General features: G+C 40.1%; 1 protein-coding gene and 1 long non-coding RNA gene across 12 annotated transcripts in view; one reads left to right on the forward strand and one right to left on the reverse strand.

Moving 5' to 3' along the window:
• Window positions 1-23499, forward strand: part of Dscam2 (Down syndrome cell adhesion molecule 2) — a 91818-nt gene that overhangs the window by 60314 nt on the left and 8005 nt on the right. For 9 of the 11 annotated variants that reach the window (XR_016140951.1, XR_016140952.1, XR_016140953.1 and 6 more), the window contains 14 exons: window positions 8589-8750; window positions 8963-9246; window positions 12851-12995; window positions 14111-14262; window positions 14745-15017; window positions 16722-17021; window positions 20103-20222; window positions 20804-20977; window positions 21128-21278; window positions 21807-21955; window positions 22086-22217; window positions 22490-22790; window positions 23007-23185; window positions 23324-23493. Coding sequence is in view for 8 of the 11 variants with exons in the window: in XM_089083410.1 (XP_088939536.1) it covers window positions 8589-8750; window positions 8963-9246; window positions 12851-12995; window positions 14111-14262; window positions 14745-15017; window positions 16722-17021; window positions 20103-20222; window positions 20804-20977; window positions 21128-21278; window positions 21807-21955; window positions 22086-22217; window positions 22490-22790; window positions 23007-23185; window positions 23324-23493 (2692 nt within the window). In the remaining 3 variants the exon portion in view is untranslated. Of the gene's footprint in view, window positions 1-8588; window positions 8751-8962; window positions 9247-12850; window positions 12996-14110; window positions 14263-14744; window positions 15018-15339; window positions 15625-16721; window positions 17022-20102; window positions 20223-20803; window positions 20978-21127; window positions 21279-21806; window positions 21956-22085; window positions 22218-22489; window positions 22791-23006; window positions 23186-23323; window positions 23494-23499 lie in introns of all 11 variants that reach the window. The other 2 variants (XM_011640084.3, XM_011640087.3) reach the window with 1 other exon arrangement.
• Window positions 1-23499, reverse strand: part of LOC148934930 (uncharacterized) — a 93970-nt gene that overhangs the window by 14065 nt on the left and 56406 nt on the right. The window lies entirely within an intron of this gene.

Raw genomic sequence — 23499 nt, forward strand, 5'->3', positions numbered from 1 at the left:
AACAATATAATCAAATCCTTATTAGGCTCCTGCGATTCACAATTTCCATAATTCCGATTAATTTTTCTTTCTCGAGCGACGAAACGCTTGAATCTTTCTGAAGTCCCTGTCTTCAAATGGAATCGAGCAAGATGCAATCAACTATTCATAACGAATAACACAAAAGGTGAGCACTCACCCGAGCCGTTCGTCGCCATTCGTCGGCTTGCTCTCGAGCGATCCTCGATGTCGATATCGGAGGGCAACACTCCATCGAGGAGAACGGTTCTCGTCCTCTCCCTGTCGGCTCACTCGCGCGGGCGCGAATCGATCGGAAAATTATAACTAATTACATTCGCGCTCGTTAATTAACGCGATAGACCGGATCGTCGGACGCTTCGTCGCTCGCTTCCGGCACGTATTCGCGCGCTCCAAAGCCCCCCCGAAAGGCTTAATTACCGTCGTCGCGCGGTGAATCGAGATACGCTGCGATCGCGACGTGCGAAAACACACTTTAATTCGGTGCTTCTGCTCCGCGCGGCGCTGCACGTGTGTCCTGGCGTGACGCGTTCGCGGCGCACTTCACAGACCTCGAGGCGCTCCCGACATTTCATCTTTTCTCATGTGGCACTTTAATACCGTAATAAATCTAACTTAATACTGGCCAGTATAATGCTGGAAATTACTTATTTTGAATATTAAAAACACTGTTGTTCAAAGTAAGTACTTAATCACTGTAATCTTCTAGTATTAAATTTCTACAAGAGCTTTCTCAGCAAAAAATTTTTCATACCAGGAGATATATAAATATATTTAAACATGTATAAATATATGTATATAATTATATATAAAATATGTCCATATATATTCGTATTAGATTTTTTTATTTTGTAAAATTTTTGTTTAATAGAGGAAAATAACAGTAATAACAGTAATAATGAGAAGACATAAAAAATAATTAAAAGGATAATTTCGCATTGTTTCTTTTATAAAAAGTTAAATTTGAGGAAATAAGAAAAAATTGTTGAATATATAATTGTTATAATATGTATACTTTTAATCATAAATATATATGATTATGGAATTTTCTTCATATCTTCTCATTAATGTTACTGTTATGTTTTGTATGCCAAACAGAAACTTTACAAAAGAAAGAATCTAATATAAACGTATATAGACATATATTTCGTATATATATTTTTTTATATGTTTATATATATATATTCTTGTATAAAAAATGTTTTATTGGGATTTTTTATGCGTGAAAGGGACCTCTTATAAGCTTTGCAGTTATATTGCAGCAACATTGTTGCAATTTTATAGCAAACTGTAAGATCTGTGTCCTGCTCAGTTTACTTGCGATCAAAAATAATTAATAATGAAGATCAGTAGATCGCTATTTTCGAATGCCGCTTCTTTCTTTCTCCTGTCCTCCTGTCTCTCCTACATCACTTTTTAGTAGATGAAACACGCGAGGTATTTGAGTGCACGTTTAATTTTACTTCACTACTTACTACGAAGTAGTTATCATATAAAGCTAAACGAGCTTCACTTTGTAATCAAACGCGATATCAAACGAGATATTATTACTCTCAAAGAGCTAATTAATCGTCTACGTGTGAGAATGATCTCGAGTACCTCATTTACCCTCCGCGATAATCGCATTTTGGAAACTGATAAACTCGAGCAAAGAAGAGTGGGAAAAGTCGACTTATTCCGTTCGAAAATCTCTTCAACGATTAGAGTATAATTTATTAACGAATTATAGTAAAAAAATCTTTGCTCTTTTTGTCCTAATTGATCAATTAAATGCTATTTCATCCGTCGAGTTTTACTGCCCGGATTTATATTTGATATTTTTGTGAATAGAATAACAGGATGAATCCATCGACATAAAAAACATGTAGTTTTAAAAAAAATATATACGTATAATTGCACATTGCAAAACGCATATTTTTTTTAAAGCAACTATGTGTTTTCTCCAAATATTGAAATATGTACCAATGAACATAAGAAATTATTGCATTAAAACATTTCCGCTCCTTGTTTTGAAAAACCAATTTTCAGCAAAATATTGGTCTGAAAATAGTATACGTAATCATATGTCATAATTTGAATAATAGAGCAGATGAAAGATACATATATGCGCGTATACATCCATTTCTAATAATTATAAATTATTTATTTATACATTTTTATAGCATCCGTATTAATTCTCAAATCACATTTTAAAATTAATATTTTAAATATCTTAAATATCTTATGTATATATCCAATTTTTTAAAGCATTTAGATTATTTTACTTATACTTTTTGCGAGATTGTTTGACAATTTTCAAGCAATTAATTTGGCAATTGAAATGCAAAGGATAATCTTATGAGACACAATGACCTCTACTTTATGAGCTGTATGTGTCTATACATGTGTATTATAACATAATAAATTATCATAAATGAGATACCAAGATTAAATATATCCGAAATTGTTCAAGCCTATCTATTTTAGGGCAACAAATCTATAAAGATATATCCAACTGTAATACTTTTATAGCGAAAAATAATCTAAGTTTTATAGATTTGTTACCGTAATAAAAAAAGTTTGTTACTCACCGAGCCGATGCGCAACAGTGGAGTAAATCTGCCACGTAGCTACGATGATTCTGTAACACACAAACAGAACATTCAAATTACAGCAGCGCTCTAAATGATATTAGATATTTTAAAAAATAATTTTTACGTATCGAATCTACATGTTTTTCAATTAGATATTTATTAAAATAATTATATAATTTTCAAAAATAAATTTTATAGAAGTAAATTCATATCAGATTTTAAATTGTTTTTCTTTTCCGAACTATAAATCTTAAATTATCGAAATTTAGTGTTCTAAATAATATATAGATAGAAATGAATAAGAAAACAAGTAATTTTCTTGTTGATAAAAAATGTATATTTACCGCCAAGTTGCTCCGCCGATGCCTGATGCCTCTTCTAGACCTCCTCCTCCTCTCAGGATGTTAGGTCTCCTTGCAACACAGGACACTCGCGAAAAACACTCGCAAATTATTATAATCGCGTACGGACTAACTTTCAATAAAAATTTTTCGCGCGATATTTTACGGCACTTCACATTTAATATGTAAAAATATCAAGTTTCGGCCCAATCAGTACCCAAGTCGGAGAGCTTTAATATAAACACGTAAACTTAAGGCTAACAAGGACAACAACAATAGTCTGGCTAACGAATATTCAACGATTACAAATCAAATTTTATTTTCTCGATTTTATTACGAATCAAATTTAATTTCTACAAAACATCACAGTATCTTTTGATAATGGAATAACGTAAGCGTTATATTTTACTTTCTAAATATCTGTTATCGTATATTTGCTATTTAGGATACTCATGCATTATAAGCATTGCTTTATTTTCCTTTAACGTGTATAAAAATATAATAAAAATATAATGATGTATGTAGCGAGTGTCTAAAACAAATGCACTCTTAATAATTATTAATATTATTAATAAATTCGTTACAATTTATTTGAAATAGAGATATATCTTACATATGTATTTTATCTGTTACTATAAATGATTGTTAAAATAAACTAATTATACATATTAAATTAAAATAATATGCGAATTATATTTAATATGCGAATTATATTTATCGATAAGAATTTCAAAGCGAAAAAGCGAATTTCAAAAGAATTTATATTTAAGTTAAAGATATTTCAATTAGATCATCATTGAAGAAAGTCTCTCAAAATACTCTTTCGTCATGTTAAGGCAATACCCATATCATTTGCAAAAATGAATTATCATTTCAAAGAAATAAGTGTATTCATCAAAGAAATAAGTGTTGATCAATGAATATGAAAGTCAATTAACCGCCCGGGATATTTGATGGAATAAGTTATTTTTTAATACGTATAAATCCAACAACAAATTCATAATCGCGAGAGCTGTCGTTTATTTGTAAGTTACTTGCATTGATGTTCTGTGTCATTTAAAACTCATCGCGACTTCGTTTTGAAAAGAAAACGCGAAGATATGCGGAGCGATACGTACACTACCCGCCCGCATGAGTGTCGATGGTTGAATGATAGCGCGCTACCCTATCACATAATACCCATCGATTGTAAACAAAGTACCAAGGCCGCGCGCCAGTGTCCCGCTATCTCAAACACAAACGTTTCAATTATATAAACATTCCTATAACAAAAATTAAATATTACGAAGTTATATCTTTCCGTTAGACTTTGTGCACAATAGAGGAAATATTAGAAACAGGAATAAATCAAATTTTGAAAATGAACATTCGTTGAATAACATTAGTTAATATTAGCAATTAATTAATTAACACTATGAGGTTTTTTATATTGGCGAGATTATTATATTGTACGTGATGTAAATATTTTATGTAAAAATATAATATTAATAAAAAATAAATGACGTGCGCAAAGCACGCGCTTTGTAACGTTCCCCATAAAATAATTTCTAATTTATTATCAGAATTTAGAATAAAAATATGTTTATTATTTCAAGTGTCTATTAGATATTTTTTATATTTAGATATTTAGATTAGATACTTTCTAATTTGCTAATATATGTATATATATATATATATATATGAGGTCTAATATGCAAATTAGAAAGTATCTAATCTAAAAATATCATATATATATATATATATATATATATATATATATATATATATTTCTATCTAGAGAACATCTAATAATAAATAGTATATATAAAATATATAATATATGCATTTGTAAAATAATCCACAATTCATTTCAGAATTCAAGATAGAATGTATTTGTATTTTTATGAATCATAAAATTTATTTTTGATAATGTATAATTCGTATCGGGGATTTTAGGATAGAGTGCATTTACAATTCCATATATCTCTATTTTAATGTATATGCGTTTAAATATATTTATTCACATATTAATCAAATATTTTTCATGTTACATCATAAATAAAATTATATTTAAAGTTCTTTATTTGATAAATTTGATGCAAATTATTGTTTATCTAAGAGATTAAATGAATGATTACGTGAAACTTATCACAATGTAGCATCTAACGTTACATGCAGTTTCCTCTATAACGATGAATAATTAATTCTCTACTTTCCAAGACGCATAACAAAGTTATCTTCGATATGCATGAACTTGGATAAAATCCTTATATTCGTATATGCGAACACTGCAATAAATAAAACATTAGTTCTACACAAAATAATACACTGAAAATATAAGAGGTAGAAGTTGCAAGTCTCTGGTTCAACATCAAAAGAAACTGGAGAATGTCAGTAATACGTATAACGTGATTTCTCTGTATTTTTTGAAAGTATTAGAAAATTTGTTATAGAAAAATTGTAAAAGCTCAACAACACGAATATTCATCATCATAACAATAAGAGCTATTATCTCTTTATTTCATAAGAAATATATTAAACTATTAAACGAGAGATAGAAGCGGGAGAGATAATACACGCCGTGTATTACACCACTATACGGAATCACTGTCGTTTTAAATAATATCCGTCGTCATAGAGAGTCTCGATGTTATAACCGACGTAGCAAAAGAAAAACGATACCTCGCGCGTTTTCCCGCAGCTTTTCCCATTACAGGGTAATCTCGCGGAAAAGCGAAGCGAGAGATCGCCCTCGTTACCGTGCGCACTGAGAATGGATTTATTCGTTGCTGCTGCTGCTACTGCTGCTGAGAAAGAGAAAGAGAAAAAAGAGAAAGACATTCTCCGCCGTCCACTTGCCAGAGATCGTCGACTCCTACCTACAGATGACACAAAGACGAGCGCGAGTGCCTTTGTGCGCCGGAAATCGACACTCGAGGGACGAGCAAACACGCGCGAGCCTATCATTTCATACGCGACGCTTCTTTGTGGCATTTCGCATCTCCTCCTTGGGACAGGGAGGGAAAGAGGACGGCAACACGAGGACGTCAATCCTTTCCTTTAATCTTCCTTCCTTTTCCGTCGGAACGAATGAGATTCGAGGGGAAAAGGACTGATGATGCTCGGCGAGAAATGGAGGAGGAAAAAGGGCGAAGACGAGCACCGAAGATGCTCGAAAGGGATGGGGGAAAGGAGAGGAGAGAGCGCGATTTTCGATCGGGAAAAAGTGGGAGCACTCGATCGTGAAGCCTTGCGAGAGGGTGGTACAATCGGAAGCTCTCCATGTCGTCTCGACTCAAGAAGAGAGAAAGAGAGAGAGAGAGACAGAGAGAGAGAGAGAGGGAGAGGGGAGAAGAGAGATTTGCTCTCCTCGGCTTGCGACTCGGCGTTTCTCGTCGAGCGAGTTTTCCCGCATCTCTACTACGGCTACAACCGAACGCCATGCCGTACTTTATCTTTTGTCACTTTACAGAGCGGAAGATTTGACAAATAGTCCTTTTTTTATCTACCTGCGTTCCCAATATGCACGCGGCATATTCGATTTCGATACGCGGTACCACATATCTGGCAAATCCGGAAGAAACATTTGTACATCTGCCGCGTAAACGAGATCAGCTTGTATCGTCCGTGCACAATGAAGGCTACATAGACAATCGGAATAGTACGGAGAATAATAAAGTAGTTACACGAGCAGCTTCCAGCAACTGCTCCTCTCAAAATCCCTTCTTTCCCGTCTTTTAGGTGCATGATCAGAATTTTAATAAAAAAAAAAAAAAATCTCGTAACTTCGAGGGAAATCTTTTTTTTGTTTTTAGAAAGAAACGAGACGCGAAGGTTAAAGCAATCTGCATTCCGGAGAATGCGGAATGAGAAAGACACTTTCCTCTTCGCGTGTCCGCTCTTCTTTTCTCTTTTCTTTCGGGACCGCGGATGTAGCTCGGCAAATACTCGGCGGAATGAAAATTTATTGGCAATATCGCGACATGGTCGCATGGCAGAGCCGGGCCGGGCCGGGCTGTAGCTCTTCTATGAAAAATACATTCGCGTAATACGTTTCAAGTCGTCTACCGCCCCAACGGGCGGTCGATTGTCTCGCAGGACCGAAACGCGTGTATCGCGGAGCGGCGATTCCGCTTGTGAAATACTACCACGTTATTAAGATCCCGCGCTCGGGAGCCGCCCCCATGAGGAATGCATTATGCGAATTTATATGCATGCATATACGAGAGGCGCGCCGTAAATTTGTCGCGAGATTTATGCGAGGCCGATACATCCCGGCGCGCTCGATATATCGCGCAAATATACATATATATATATCGTCCGCGCACGCGGTCGATCGGCCGAAGGCATCCGGACAAATCGCACGGATAAGACTCTCTCCCGGAAACTCTGCGGAATTTATTGAATTCTCCCGTGGACACGAGCAACTTTTAAGTACTTTTACGACACGTCGTACCGTGTTTTCGAACTCCTCCGTCTTCTAACAACCCGAGTCTGATCGACCCCAACTTTCCAACTTAATCTTTTACAGGCATTCAAATTGTAACGATTTCATTTTGCCAACAGAGACACAGTGATCTTAATAAAATACTGTAAAAAGCCAGCTGAGGACGTATTTATAAAGAACGCATCCATTCAAACATTTTGTTTCTAAAACAGAGATCGCAAAAAGTTTTTTGCGACATAAATGTTGTTATTCTTTTTCTTTATTATTATTTTTATTATTCTGTAGAAATAATTGATACTTCGTGTGCATCTTTATTTTAATTTAAAATTATACTTTGACAAATGATTGAAGGAGAAATGCGAGTGAATCGGGCCAATTCCCGAGAGCTTGTCATAAGATCTCAAGTATCTTTAAATTTCTGATTCTGAATTAAATGTTAAGTGAAATTTTTTGATGGGTTATGAAGACGGGCGAAATCTTCTTATGCCACTGAACGATCTAAGGTCCGAATGTGCCGTTCAATCGGGAACTGTCAGTGACCGCATAGAGAGCGGATCCCGGGGATAAACGTTGCTGGATGTCGTTTCTAGGTCGACGTATTCGAAAAGCCGAGCGAAATTGAACCGTTCTCCCCTTTCGTGCCCCTCTCGCCGCCTCTTTGTCGCGCCAACTGCTTTGCCTTTCGATGAAAAATTATTCATCAACGAGGCAGAGTGCGAGAGACAGAAGGAGGGCAAAGTGACAAGGGAGGGAGAACAAGGCAAGCTATTTGGAGATTATGTCAGTCTATCTTCAAACGCTGTCTTCAAACACTTGAACCTGATCGTGTTGCAACGACTCCGTCGAAAATCGATTATGCGACGAATTTGGCGAGCGAGTTTACAACCGAACACGATAGAATATTATATGCGCGATCGATGAGTATGATAATAGAAACCGTGTTGCAATATAAACGCCATTTGAGGTGCATCTTCAGTTTGTTGAAGAACCGTTTTTCGTCCCACGAATTACTGAGCCCAGTAATTTATTTATATATTTATTTAATAGAATAAGCTAATTATTTCTTTCAGATTTTAAAATATTTATTATACATTATTTTTGATTTTATTCATAATTATTAATGTAGGTAAATTTCTAAGAATTATTATCCCATGCAAACTATAAATTTCTATAGTAACGTTTTACGAGCGTTATTAAGTTGAAAGCATTTTCGATATTTTCGCTTTGCAGGTGGTTCGCGCAAACAGGAGCGGAGCTAATGTTGGTACTCTCCGGACCCAGAACCAGACTTCTTGGTTCTGTGCTGGCCATCGAGGCGGTAACGTTAGAGGACAGCGGTGTGTATCGTTGCACCGCTTCTAACCCTGGTGGCGAAACGAGCGCTGATATCAGGTAATGAGTATTAACAGTTATATGAAGATTACAGAAATTATTTAAAAGTGTTAACATAATTAAAAATTATATCATTAAGAATTTGTTTATTATCCGTTTTAACACATTTCGCAATTTTACTTTAATTGCCATTATTGTCACGCGTAATTTCGGCACTATTCACAAACTGTGCACTATTCAATTTTTAATGAATATTTTTATTACAACCTCAGGTTAATCGTGACAGCGCCTCTTCACGTGGAAGTGACGCCCCCGTTGCTCAGCGTTCACTTGGGAGGTAATGCCGAGTTCAGATGTGAAGTTGGAACGCATCCGCAGGCCGGACCGCACTTTATCACATGGTATAAGGATGGCCGGCAACTTCCAGGGACAGGAAGACAATCGGAATTATTGAAGCTCAACGGAATCGGAAGGGAGGATCGCGGCATGTATCAGTGCATTGTGAGAAGGTCGGAAGGGGATACAGCTCAAGCATCGGCGGAACTTCAACTAGGCGGTATGTAAATACTTTCTTCAACGTGTAATCTCCCTGTAACAGCAATATCTAAGGAAATTATGTAAACTGAAGAAGTAATTTCCTAATGGAGAAACATAGAAGATAAAACACATATAATTAAGAAATTTCTATATAAGACTTTCAAGTTTCAGCAAGTTCAGCAATAAATAATTGAGTGCTTTAATTAATTTAGAACTATCGCAGAAGAGATCATGTTCGTGTTGATAAGAAGTAACGTTAAATAGAATAAGAAGATAGTTCAATATTAGTCGGTGATGGAAAGCGACGTGCCCGAGTACGCTATATATATATATATATATATATATATATATATATATATATATATTTTGTCGTTTAAATATGCTTACTATTAAAGGCTCAAAGTAACGATCGTTCGTACTTCACGGTTTCACACGGAAAGTAGTAGTAACGGTGTTCCGATCGCGAGTGTAGCATCATCCCCAGAGATCTCATATAATAACGGAGAGATCTAATATGGCGGCCCGATCTCCTTGCGCTAGGATATTGACCCGCATCTCTCTTATTTTCTCTCTCTCCTTCTCTCCTGCCCCCCGGCTTCTTCTCCTTCCTCTTTTTCTCTCTCTTTTTCATTCTCGTGTCATCCTCGAAAGGCGCCGTCAAAGGTGTCCCAACGAGAGAGAAGACACTGCGCACCGATCGACAGCCCGCGTTAGACTACCTATCAAATTATACAGAACTCGATTACTCGGCAAAGAGGCAGCCGTTGCCGCGTGCCGAGCTGCCGGCCGAAGGATAGGCCACCACTTTGAAGTGGAGAGGAATCTTCTTTTACAACGCTTTTACCTCGTTTTGCAGCTGTGCACTTCCGCCCTCGTTCTCGCCAGCATCCAGACGCGTTCCGCACAGAGCGTTCTTACCTCTTGCACGACCTTAATAATCGATCCTTCAATGATTCTGAAAGTCATCGCTTTCTGTTCGATAAAAATTGTATAACTCTAATTACGGAAATATTCAATGTAGGAAATTAAGAAGTTTCTTTTTTTATGAATTAAACTTCGTCAGCGAGAGAATAGTTAATTAGCCGCGAGTGGATTGTACTTTAATGAAGATTTAACTCGGAATTTTCTTCCCGGAATATTCGGCCGGACTGACGAATATTTGTAAGATATTCGCGTGTTATCAACAATTCGTTCAAGGACTCGTCGTTAATCGCGTAGAACGCGTGTAGTTAAACGCGTATTGAGGCCGGACACACCCTGTATCTAGACCAGTCGTTCGGGGGGTGGGGGGGGGGGAAGGAGGGTGTTGGTGGCAGGGCAAGGTAACCAGCAGGGAGGAGAGGCCTTTGAAACAACAATGAAGTTAGTGTCTCTCGCTCGTCAGCGTCAGTAATGCACGGAATTTACGTCAAAGAGAATTCGAGCGAGCGAACGTCGACGGCAGGGACATCCCGGCTTGCGCGAGCAAGCGAGACAAAGCTATCGCCGATGCAATTTTGCCGCGCGCGAGGACGACGAGGATGAGAAAAGCGCTGCGGCCCGGTCGGAACCGGAGCGGCTGTAAAAAAAAAAGGAGAGTCATTTCCGAGACCGGAGAGAGCGCTCGGCAAATTGTGCGAGATGCATTTCGCGAAATTCAAGCACCTCTCGCTCGTAAAATCTGCTCGGCGTAGCCGCGCACGATTGGCCGGTCGACTACCGGTGTTCTCGCGATTAGCGGGTGCTTTATCGATTCGATCACTTTGCTATTGATGGCTCCTGTTGATGTTTCCCAGGAGGAAGTGATTTGCGCGAAACGTCGTTGCCGTTATAAAATCGATGTCGGTGGTCGGTTATTAATGATTTAATAGCCGGAACTATGTGAGTTGGACTATGTGAGAAATTAATTTTTACTAAGGCTTTCTCTCTCTCCCCCTCCGTCTCTCTCTCTCCCTCTCTCTCTCTCTCTCTCTCTCTCTCTCTCTCTCTCTCTCTCTCTCTCTCTCTCTCTTTTTCTCTATTTCTCGCTCTCTATTCTCTCTTATACTGGTAATACATAAACCTCACGAACATCGTGTATCGCCGCTGCACATAAAAACGTTCCGTCCGGTACAATTTCAAGCGTCGGGGCAAAAGCGCGAATTCTATGGTACGCAGCAGAATAGAAGCGGCGACAGAAAAGTCATTTCCTCGAGCGAACAGAACTGCCAAATTACTCAAAATGAATTCCTCGTGTTTCAAGCGAAGCCGTATGCGCTCGGAACGCGTTTTTACCGATTCAACTAACGTCCGAGTGCTTTAATTTGCCGTTTTTATATTCGTCGGGCCATGATAGTCGCAACAATGTCGAATGTTAGAGAAGGATAAAAATATAAATCCAATTACGCTATCGCAGTAGAATTCTCATTGTATTTCAAAAAAAAAATCTAGATTTTTTTATGCCGAATTATGATCATACATGTACAAATGCATCACACGTATCGATTTACTAACTTTCATCATTTTTTTCGATCGACCAGCATTCTTCAATAAGCGTTGTAACGACGATATTAATTTTTTCCGAGACATAACGTTCGATGAAAGAGCGATAAAAGATATTTCTCCTGTTGAACGAGGGTCTTTCTTCAAGATATCGTAATGCCGCCGTCGATCGCTATCACCGTCACTTAAAATTCCATTTCATCGGTCGGAAGTGGAAAAGCTGCGGCGACGCGACTACGACGGACGCGCGCTGATGATCGTCGAGACGGGATTCATCAATTTGCGCATGGATTCGCGAACACGACGAGCACCGAGAATCCGGTATTCATTTCGACGACGAGACTGTCTCCTTCCTTCCTTCCTTCTCCTTCTTTCCTCGAGGGTGGCAGACCCACGTCCTCTTCGCGACGCGAAAACGGAGCTTTTTTTTTAATGACGATGGAATCGACACTTTTAATTACGGGCGCAATCGGAAAAATCGACACGGTCGATCCCACGAGCTCATGCCCTGAAAATCCATGTAGAATTCTCTTCTCTCGCGCTCTCTCACAGGCTCCGTCTATATCGGTCTTACTTTCTCCGTGTTGCTCCGAAGTAACATCGACGAAGAAAAGAGAAATATCCGCGCGGCGCTTCCATGACGGCGAGCCCATTGTCTCTCATATTCCATCGCGAATGTGCGTTGGGCGTGGCGGCTTTCAGGATATCCAGGCGTCCTCCTCGTCCGCCTTCTTCTTTCCACGGCTCGCTCGTAACCCTTCGTTTAACTCCCGTTGCACACTCACGTTTTTATTACCTGGGGTCTCCAGTACTCGCATAGATTATGTCCGTAATTCACATTTTCATAACACAGGAATAAATATGGATGGGTGAAAATAACATTTTCCAAACTAAATTTTGAGATACCTGAAATTATTGAGGTATAAACGGGCGGGAGCGCCTTTGTAACAATTTTCAAAGAGTAAGGAGTTGGTTTATTCGCGATATTGAATTTGCATTAATTCCGCATCGCGGAAACAAGGTTCTCCCTTTTCTTCGTTTACTTTAAACGATCGCTCACAGGTATTTTCGTGTTCTAACAACTTTGATTAACGGTAACAGTTAGCGGCATAAATTTGTTCTCCTTCGCGTAATTAAGCTCACCTTACACGTTAACGTTCCAGACGCGCCGCCCGTGCTTCTGTACTCGTTCATCGAGCAAACTCTCCAGCCAGGACCCGCCGTGTCCTTAAAATGTTCCGCCGCAGGAAATCCTACACCTCAGGTATCATGGGCGTTAGACGGTTTTCCCTTACCGACTAATGGAAGGTAAGCTTGCCCCAATTCCCCAAAATAGCTTACATTTTTGCCGTTATTCCGCGCGTTCGCCATTCAGGACTTGATATCTCGTAATTTACTGGCGTGAAAGAAAGGAAGATAAATATCGATGTCATTTGTACATCGTGACATCAAATTACATATATCTCGGTAATGACGTCATATTTTTAATTTCTTTAGTTATTGTTATACCGTATATGTATGACACGTGTACATATATATATATATTGTTAAGATGATTAATAAAGCTCGGAAAAGCAGAGAGTTAAAATTATCGTGATTGATGTACCTGAAATAAAAATGGAGCATAAATTATGGAACATAAATTGCACGAGGCGTCTTAAACGTTATTTATATCCACTATCGTAATTGAACTATAATTTCTGACGGAGTACCGTTCGCGATCGTATATACGCGTGCGGGTAATTCCGCGTGTAATATCCCAGGCGGAAACGAGAATATTTATCGCGCGGATGGCGTACAGAAAGATGCCACAGAAAGAGTGACATGCGCAAGCCCCAGCGTGTCATTTAACGACTGATCGGCATAAAGGATCCACCATCTCGCGGACCTCGCCGTATCCCCCGTTTTATCACCGGCTTTCTACCCCGCCGCTCGTATTCCCCCTTCGCTCGATACCGGACGTAGTTTCCGGCAGCCGTAGTTTCATTCTCGTCTGATCGAGATGGAACGTGACAAATTCTAAACGATAACGCGCAACGATAACGCCGGGGATTCGCGCACTCGCCGAGATTCACGATATTACGCCGATTTGAGAGCTGTCTAGCGCGTCAGACCGATAACAGATAGAAATGCGAAACGCTTCTCGTGAAAGGTCCACGTATCATTTTGCCATCTTGAGCTTTATCGCACTTTTATTACATAGTTTCACGATACCGTTGCCCGTCGACGGTGCTGTTACGACGGGGAAACGTGATTACTCTGTAACCGTGCGCTATTGCGCGTTGAAAAAAAAAAAATTCTTTTTTTCAAAGTACGCGGATATCGCATGGAATATTCAGTTATCCTTTACAAATTTGCCAAACACGGCGAATTACTTTGCAAATTGCTTTTTCGAACCAAAAGCTCGTTGATTGTTGCGCTAGGTTCGTCATTGGTCAATACGTAACGGTGCACGGTGACGTCATATCCCACGTCAATATAAGCCATGTCATGGTGGAGGACGGAGGTGAATATTCCTGCACTGCCGAAAATCGCGCGGGAAAGGTGACACATGCTGCACGATTGAATGTTTATGGTGCGTACCTTACTAATTATATTCGTGTATGATGTGAGACAAATTATAATTAATTTCACGCAGCGTAGCCGCGTCCAAAATTGATCATCGAGGTGCAGCTCAACTCTCGCTTTTTGACATCGAGTAGTCGCATCAATGATTAATGACTTATCACTAATATATGACCATTAATCATTTATAAATTGTGACATAATTATATTTTTCCCGAAATGAATACCTAATACATTCGGTTATTTAATTTTATTTTATGATCACAAATTAAAGGATGAAAATATCATAAATTTAAATATTTTAAATATCTTAAGAAAATATATCGTGGAAATAATATTTTTATTTGATTTAGAAAATTAAATTGCGCAACGATGTTCTCTAGCCGGTTATTTAATTGTTGACCAACGTAACTTCTTGTTAGCTCGAAACTCATCTTAACATCAAGGAAAATATGTACGTAAACGAGAAAATATGAAATTTTTCTCGTCCAGGGCTTCCCTACATACGCCTGATTCCGAAAGTGACCGCCGTTGCCGGGGAGACTCTCCGTTTAAAGTGCCCGGTGGCTGGATATCCGATCGAAGAGATCAAGTGGGAGAGAGCCAATCGCGAACTACCGGACGATCTGCGTCAGAAGGTGCTTCCGGACGGTACTCTGATGATCAGCAGCGTACAGAAGAAGGGCGACGCCGGGGTGTACACTTGCTGGGCGAGGAACAAGCAAGGTCACAGCGCCAGGAGATCCGGAGATGTCGCAGTGATCGGTAAGGCCTCATTTCTGATTTCCTATGACAACGAATTGTCGCAGGTGGACCATTTCCGAAACGATGAATCTAGCGATGGATGCTGCGACGAGAAGATGACTCACGTTGCTATGAAGACAAACTCAAGGGCTATCGTCGCACGATCGATCGAAGGGCGAAGAGCAAAGACGAGGTTACTACGCGAAGCTAGGGGGGGTGATAGATAATTTTTAGGAAATGCGTGTGGAGGGAGGCCAGAGACGTGTCACGTGCCATGTTACCGTGATCGCCGTTTATATATCGTAACATGCGCTCACGAGCTGTCTCGTTGTTGTTATTCCAGTTCCCCCCAAAATTAGCCCGTTCACGGCAGATCGCGACCTGCACCTCGGCGAACGCACCACCCTGACATGTTCGGTGACCAGAGGCGATCTGCCGCTGTCCATCACTTGGCTCAAGGATGGACGCTCAATGGGGCCGTCGGAGCGTGTCACTGTCACCAATATGGACCAGTACAATAGCATACTGATGATTGAAAGTTTATCTCCAGATCACAACGGCAACTACTCGTGCGTGGCCCGTAACGTGGCCGCAGAGGTATCGCACACGCAGCGGCTTGTGGTTCATGGTAATCCTCCTCTAGGCCCCCTACAATTTGCCCGACGACCGCCTGACCGCCCGAGTTTTGCGTGTGCGCGTGTGTGCCCGTTGCGTGCGTGCGAATATCATGTCGGCCGGGCTCGAAATTGGATGCCGCACGTGGAAGTTGCGCAGTTTCGGCTATTGTTACTGGTTCTGGTTTGCGAGGACGCGAGAATCGATCCGCGAAATTCGTAAATAGTTTAGTTAGTGGGAGGATTAAAGCACGAGCCATCGGCGATGCGCTTCCAAGCGCGCGATCCACGACGAGACCTCGCCGACCTCTCTCGTCACCAAGAAACGTAGAGACTTGGTGACCTGTAACTAAAGATTGTTCACGCTTAGCGTGACACTCTTCCTTATGCACGATACCCGCCTCTACCTCTCCCACACGTCCTCGAAGGGAAGTTGCGTTTCGACTTCTCGAGAGCGATGCCGCGCGTTTCCTGTCGTTTTGTCCGGACGTTTAAAAATGATCTCTCTTTCGCTTTTGCTTCTTTTTCTAATTTTAGCAGTCGCAGCGTGTCGCAGCGTTGAGATAAACATGAAGGATTTTTTGGTAAAAATCGTTTGAATTTTTGAAAAATATTTGAAACGTGCGATCGAGATCATCTTGAAGGAAACGACGCGGTAGCTTCTGAAAGATGAAGGCTCGCTCTTACATTGGAAGGGATCGGATGCTGCGCGCAAGTGTGCGATGCCAATTTAAGTGTATAAGGTGTGAGGGCGTCAGGGGCAGGTCCGCGGCGGGGCCACCCTCTCTCTCCTCTACATTGCTACGTTACTATACTGCCTCTATTGTACATATTCTACATATATATACATATTATATTCTATATATATATATATCTACATATACATGGACGTACCACTGTTTATATGAAGCGGAAGGAAGAAGCAAATAGAAATGAAAAATATATATATATACTACATACCGTCTCACAGTATAAACCTATATATATATATTTATGCATATATATATGAAAAGAACACGTATACCTGGTATTACAAGGTTCTTGCGTTTTTTGGTGCCATCTTTTTCTTGCTCTCACGTATGGTTCTCTCTTCTCTCTTGACCTTTTCCAGTACCCCCTATTATTGAGCCATTTACGTTCCAAGAGGGACTATCCGAGGGGATGCGGACACGGACGGTGTGCGGGGTCGCGGCGGGAGATCCACCCCTAACCATATCCTGGCTGAAAGACGGCCAAAGTCCCTTTCCCTTGCCGCCAAATCTGGCATCCGTCGCAAACGTCTCCCAACTGGATCCTTACTCGAGTCTTCTCAGTATAACGAATCTCGCGGCCGAGCACTCCGGCGACTATACCTGCGTCGCCGCGAACCCCGCCGCCGAGGTCAGGTACACGGCCAAGCTACAGGTAAAAGGTAACTAGATGATCGCCAACCCTTGTCCTAGCATTCCTAGTAATCGCCTTGCCAATCCTCTCGTTTCACCCCGATTTAAATTAAATTCACATTTCCAATCTAACAATCTCTACTTCCTAACTTTTTCTAAATTTAAAATTTAAATTTCAAGGAATCTTAATCGCATTATAAAATTGTTTATCAAATTGTTTAAAATCCATTGATATAACACTTTGATCTTAGATCTAAAATATATATATATATATATATATATATTGAAAATCTTTTTGGTCTGAGAATTATCGTTGTAAAGTATTTATCCGAAGTTAAAAAGTGCGTTAAGTGTGAATTTTCAATAATCTGCGATGTTAGATGTTTGCAATATTGCGGAATATTCCGAGATTTGTCGGGGTCGAACGTTATCCTCGGAACATCCATTCCATCGCTTCCTATCGCCCGTTCTCCAGTCTCAGCCGCCATTTCATCATCCACCGCCATCGACATATCATCGCGCTTATTGACTCGGTTCCTGCTTCACCATAGTTCATCACAGCTGTGTTCTCGCCAGGATGTGACATTTAGAGAGACTGCACTCCACGTTGGCTCCAGGCTTAAAGACGATACGATCGAGATTTCGAGTGACAGCACGTTCACCCCCGGGCGAGATCACGAGATCATTATGCACCCATCCTCCTGTTCTCATCTCTTCCACCTCATCCCCGTCCTATCGAGTCCATCCCGAAGATCCATTCGAGACTCCTTCTTACCCCAGACACAGTGTGTATTACATTTGCGTTGCTTTGGCTCTCTGGGAATGCGTCGGTATCTCGTGGACCCCCGAGGTTTGCTTGACTTGACCGAATAATAAAGGTAACAGTTTGCACCTTTCCTTATTTTTTACTCGTTTCAACAACAACAACTACAACAACAACAGCAACAACTGCAGCTACAATAAATGACAATAAAAAAAAAAAAAAGATTTTTTCTGGCCTGCGTGCGTGCGTGTATGTGAGCATTCAATACTTCATTCGGCATGATCTCTTTACGTAGTCGTAGATCACTACTGCCTGCACATTTTACGTGTAAATATATATATCTCCGTATGTATTTGTGTGTTTATTGAATTATTACTTAAATAAATATATATAAAAGTATCTTGATCACCCAAGTGCGAGCACGTGCCACTACGCTCACGACCAATCTTCACCGACCTTTGCGCTGGCTCTTCTTTGGGCTCGTTGGAAGGCAACCTTTATTCACTTCTGCATGCTTTCTCACCAACTCTTTCACTCTTTCTATCTCACTATCTTTCTATCTCTCTCTTTCTCTTTCTCTCTGTCCGTCCATTTTCTCTTTTTTATATTTCTTTCATCGCAACGAGATGAGGATGTCGGACGCTCACGTAATACGTCCGCAAGCTCTCCTTCGCGTAAAAGGAACGTAATAATTATTCTACACAATAAAAATTCGAGCAAAATAAAAAGAAAAATTCTAAATTTATCACCGGCCATCAGAATCTGAAATTTTTTAAACATTCGGTACTCCGTACAAGAGCTTGAACTCGTAAGATTAGCCCGAGCGTGCGTCCTCCGTCTCGTTAGCGACTGTAAAAAATGTAGGCTAGTAGTACGTATATATTATTAATTAAATTCGTACTTTATTGGACTAGTCGTTAGACGCGGGTACTTACATATATATTGTTATTATTGTTATCATTATTATTATTATTATTATTCGCCATCCTCACGAGATCCGCACCTGAACATGTCCCGTCCTTGCGTACCTCTTTCCAAGAGTTCTACTTGTTTCACATGCCATCGTTTGGGCTCGAGTATATTTGTATACTCACGTTACATATATTATATACATATACATCTATATATATATCTATCTATCTATCTATATATATATATATTATATATTGTCGCACGCGATCGATGCGTGGCCGATACTTTGCCGTCTTGTAAAACGTTGGAAACTCCCACTCACAGTATCTCGCTTGTGCAGCGTTTTTTTCACCACAGTAAAAAGTAGAACCTTGCCAAACAATACACCTGATTGTACAAGAACCACCCCCCCCCCCCCCACTTTGAGACTTTGTCGACAAATCGATGCGCGACGCAAAATCTCGCGCCGGATCGAGAAACTTTGACGACCAAGCATCCGTCTGTCTCTCTCTCTCTCTCTCTCTTTCTCTCTCTTTCTCTCTCTCTGTTTTTTTTTCCTTTTTTTTCCTCTCACGAGCTAAGAGCTGTTATACGTACTATTGTCGCGCGCTATCGTTAGAGACGCCTTCGTTTCGTTGTCCTTGTTGGTAGCTCCTAGGAGAGTTAACGTTGCAGATAATAGATGATCGATTGCCCCCGCCCTTGTCACTTTCCTTGTTACCCTGTTGCGGTGTTGAACATAGAGGTGAATTGTCTGCTGCTGCCTGGCGTGCGAATGACACGAGACTTTATATATCAATTGACACCCGCGAAATACGCCTCGCATCGATTCATGACCCCCTATGATTCTCTCCAACTCTGTCCTGTCCACATAACTTACCCTCATTCTCACTCTATCTTCTCTCAGTAACTTTATCAGTTTCTTCATGTCGCGCGAATATCCGCGTTCCGTCAAGCGCGGAGATTCGAGTAACGCGAAATATCGTGCGGGAGTAAAGAGCATACATTTCAAAGAGAGGGAAGATCAAACGAGAGCGATCGTAGCTTCACCGTAGCGCGGGTCCATCTCTCGGTCACATCACTTTTTCTCTTTCTCCGTCTCTTTATCGCGCCGTCTTTTATCAGTTCGTTTGAGATTCGATCTCTTTGACGATTCGATCTCGTTGAAGCGACACCGTAGCTCCCTTTCGTTTGCACCGCGTTTTTTTATGGCTCTCTCTCTTTCTCTCTCTCTCTCTCTCTCTCTCTCTCTCTCTCTCTATCTATCTATCTATCTATCTATCTATCAATCTCTTTCTCTCTGTCTCTTTCTCTCTATCATAAAAACGTACCTGTCTCTAAATCGCTAACGACCAGTAAAGCAAGACATAATAAGTTAAACGTTGGCACACGTATAACGGATCTGTGTAAAGCGAATCTTTCTGACACGTTGCAGTGCCGCCCAGATGGATCGTCGAGCCAACTGACGTGAGCGTCGAGAGGAATCGCCACGTCGCGCTGCACTGCCAGGCGCAGGGCGTCCCGACGCCGATGATCGTATGGAAAAAAGCCACCGGTGAGACGATTGCGAAGGCTATACGATCCTAGCGCACATACATATCTCGTGTGCACACATATCTCGCGGAACGTCTATGTTTATTTATTAATACGTTGAGTTAAAATAATAATATATAACTAAAATGGAAATTATTAAGCCCTGAATTATTAATTTGAAAATTTAAATCGTTGTAATACGGTATTTTTTAAATATTAAGATATTCTATTTTATTAAATATATCCTATTAAAATTGATATTTGGAACTTTAATAATTTTATTTTTATTATAAATTCAAGAATCAAATTTAATTTTTAAATTAATTTTTAAATTAAGTTTGGTCCTTGGATCCATAATAATAAAATTATTAAAATTCCAGATATTATTTTTAAATTTTTTTACTGCAGAGACGTAAAAGCTGTGAAAATTTTAACATTATTTATAACATTTTTATTTAACAAATTAAAATAAAATATTTTTTTATAATATTTGTAAAATCAGTTCTTTCTGGGAGTCGGGAAAATGTGATAGGAATAGGATTACGATTTTACGTCGAGCATCGATCGGTTTGACTAACTTTCTTACGCGTCACTTGTTAATAGGAAGCAAAGCCGGTGATTACGAGGAGTTGCGTGAAAGAACATATACCAAGATTCTCAGTAACGGTACTCTGTTGCTGCAGCACGTGAAAGAAGATCGGGAGGGCTTCTACCTGTGTCACGCGAGTAATGGCATAGGAAGCGGATTAGGCAAAGTCGTGCAACTAAAGGTCAATTGTGAGTACAATCGCGCAATTACACGCGATATATATTTTACAATTAAATATTTCGCGCTACGCAACGCCAACAATACAAGCGTTTAATACTAAATGTTGAAATCTTATTATCGGACTTACGCTTTTCCATGTTGCCTTCGTGACTTTGTAGCATCCCCGTATTTTGCGGCGCCGTCGCGACTTGTTACCGTAAAGAAAGGGGATACAGCGACGTTACACTGCGAAGTACACGGGGATAAGCCGGTTACTGTTACCTGGCTGAAAGGCGGTAAAAGCGAGCTGAATCCCTCAACGAATTACCGGTAAGTCGAGATTAATCGTACGTAGAATCGTAGACGGGGAAAACGGACTTTGGCCGGGCGTGCGAAAATCGATACTCGTGATGAATTAAAACGGCACAAAATCTCCATGCCCGGCTTACGATTTTCGCTAAATTATCGTGTCGTTCGAATATGGAACATTTATCGCGAGTGGCATGCTACAGTCCCGATAAATCGATCGTATCGAACGGAATTTAGCAAATGAGATGCGACGGTATTAATAATGCATTCCGGGCTGATAATAGGGAATATACAGAGGCATATGTGAAATGCGTCTACTTGAAAAATGTGCAGAAGCGCCATATATATCCGGTTAAAAGGCCGCCAAATATAATCCGTTCGTCCGTTCATTTATTAGCAAGCGAATACCGGAATGGCTATTGTTTAAAGGGAGAGAGTTTTGTATCAAAAATATTGGCATACCACTTCTGATACGATACTACATGAATATTCCAGAGTTGTGCCTCTCTCACAGAACTTTTAATGAACTTTTATAAATTCGCTATAAAGCGTCGCGGTGAAACAGGAAGTAACGCCAGACGGTGTCATCGCGCAACTGCAAATCTCATCGGCGGAAGCCGTCGACAGCGGTGCGTACTTTTGCCAAGCGAACAATCTTTACGGTCGTGATCAGCAGCTGGTGCAACTCCTCGTTCAAGGTACGATATGAGGGTTTGTAGGTCAATTCGCTCCGATATAGAATAATTGAATTCCAAATGCGATACTCTTGCGCTATATGCATATATATCGGCACACGAGTGCATTAATATCGAATTCCGCGCGTTTTAGAGCCACCCCAACCACCGAGCGCCCTAGAAACTGCCATGGTGGCGAGTCGCAGCATTAACGTTAAGTGGCAACATAAGTCACAGGACACCAGCGAGGTCAACAAGTACATTGTCCAATACAAAGAGGGCGAAGGTAAATTGGCAACAACTTTTTTTTCGTCAAACAGATGTAATATCGGAGTAACATAAAAATCCGTTCTTAAACATTGCAATACCGCGCATGTATATAAGAAATAATAATTTATAAGATTGATTGACTTAATAAATTCAGATATAAATTAATTTTTCAATAAACTTTTCGAAACTACTTTCTTATTACACGATTATTTTAAAGAAGGACTCATCAATTTACGATAATATAAAATACATTTAAATAAAATTCTGATGTCAAATCAAAACTTCTAGGTGGAATGTGGCAGCAACAAGAGTACGCCGGACCACCCTTGGTATACGCGGCATTGATCGATAAATTAAAACCCGCCACGAGATACACCATACGTGTAATAGCGGAAGGTCCAGCGGGCCGATCTGTTCCCTCGGCGGAGCTCATCATTAGAACCGAACCGCAGAAACCAGCTGGTCCGCCGATGAACATCGCGGCTAGGCCTCTCTCCTCATCCGAAATTGTCGTCACTTGGTCACCACCACTACCGGAACTTCGTCATGGTGACATACAGGGTTTCAACGTCGGCTATAAAGAAACAAGGTAGCTGTTGCAAAGGACTTTAATCCCTAAATAAAATATACAATACTATTTTTTTTATAAGGAATACAGATATAATCAGTCGTGCAACATATTTGTAATATATAAAGATCGATTGAGATGAAATTTAGATCAATTTGATCATATTTAAAAATAAATAAATCTATAAGTATAAATAAATTCCTTGACAGAAGGATAATTATGAAATTTTTATTTCAGCTCGAATAATCCAGCGTACAACTTCAGCTCTGTCTCAGGTGATGGAGAAGAAGGCGGTGGAGAACTTCGACTTACAGGTCTCAGGCCGTACACCAGATACACCCTCGTTGTTAGAGCTTACAATCAGGTTGGACCAGGACCTCTATGCGAACCGTTGATCACGCAGACCTTGGAAGACGGTGATTACTAAAGTTTTAAGACCTTTATTTATTTTATTCTAAATTTTTTTAATTTATTTATTTTATTTTAATTGTTCTTTTCCATTGTTTAAATGGATTTCTGAAGCATAACAATTGTTTAAAAATAATTATTTACAGTACCCAGTATGCCACCGGATGATGTGAGATGTGCTGCACTCACGTCACAGTCTTTGCAAGTATCCTGGCAACCCCCGCCTAATTCGCACAGCAATGGCATTATCCAAGGTTACAAATTGAATTATGAACCGATTTTGGCAGACGCGTGGCGAGGGGTGGACGAGATGGAGGTTATT

Source organism: Pogonomyrmex barbatus, unplaced genomic scaffold (genome assembly GCF_055798465.1).
Source record: "Pogonomyrmex barbatus isolate J1 unplaced genomic scaffold, ASM5579846v1 scaffold7, whole genome shotgun sequence".
Taxonomy (NCBI): domain Eukaryota; kingdom Metazoa; phylum Arthropoda; class Insecta; order Hymenoptera; family Formicidae; genus Pogonomyrmex; species Pogonomyrmex barbatus.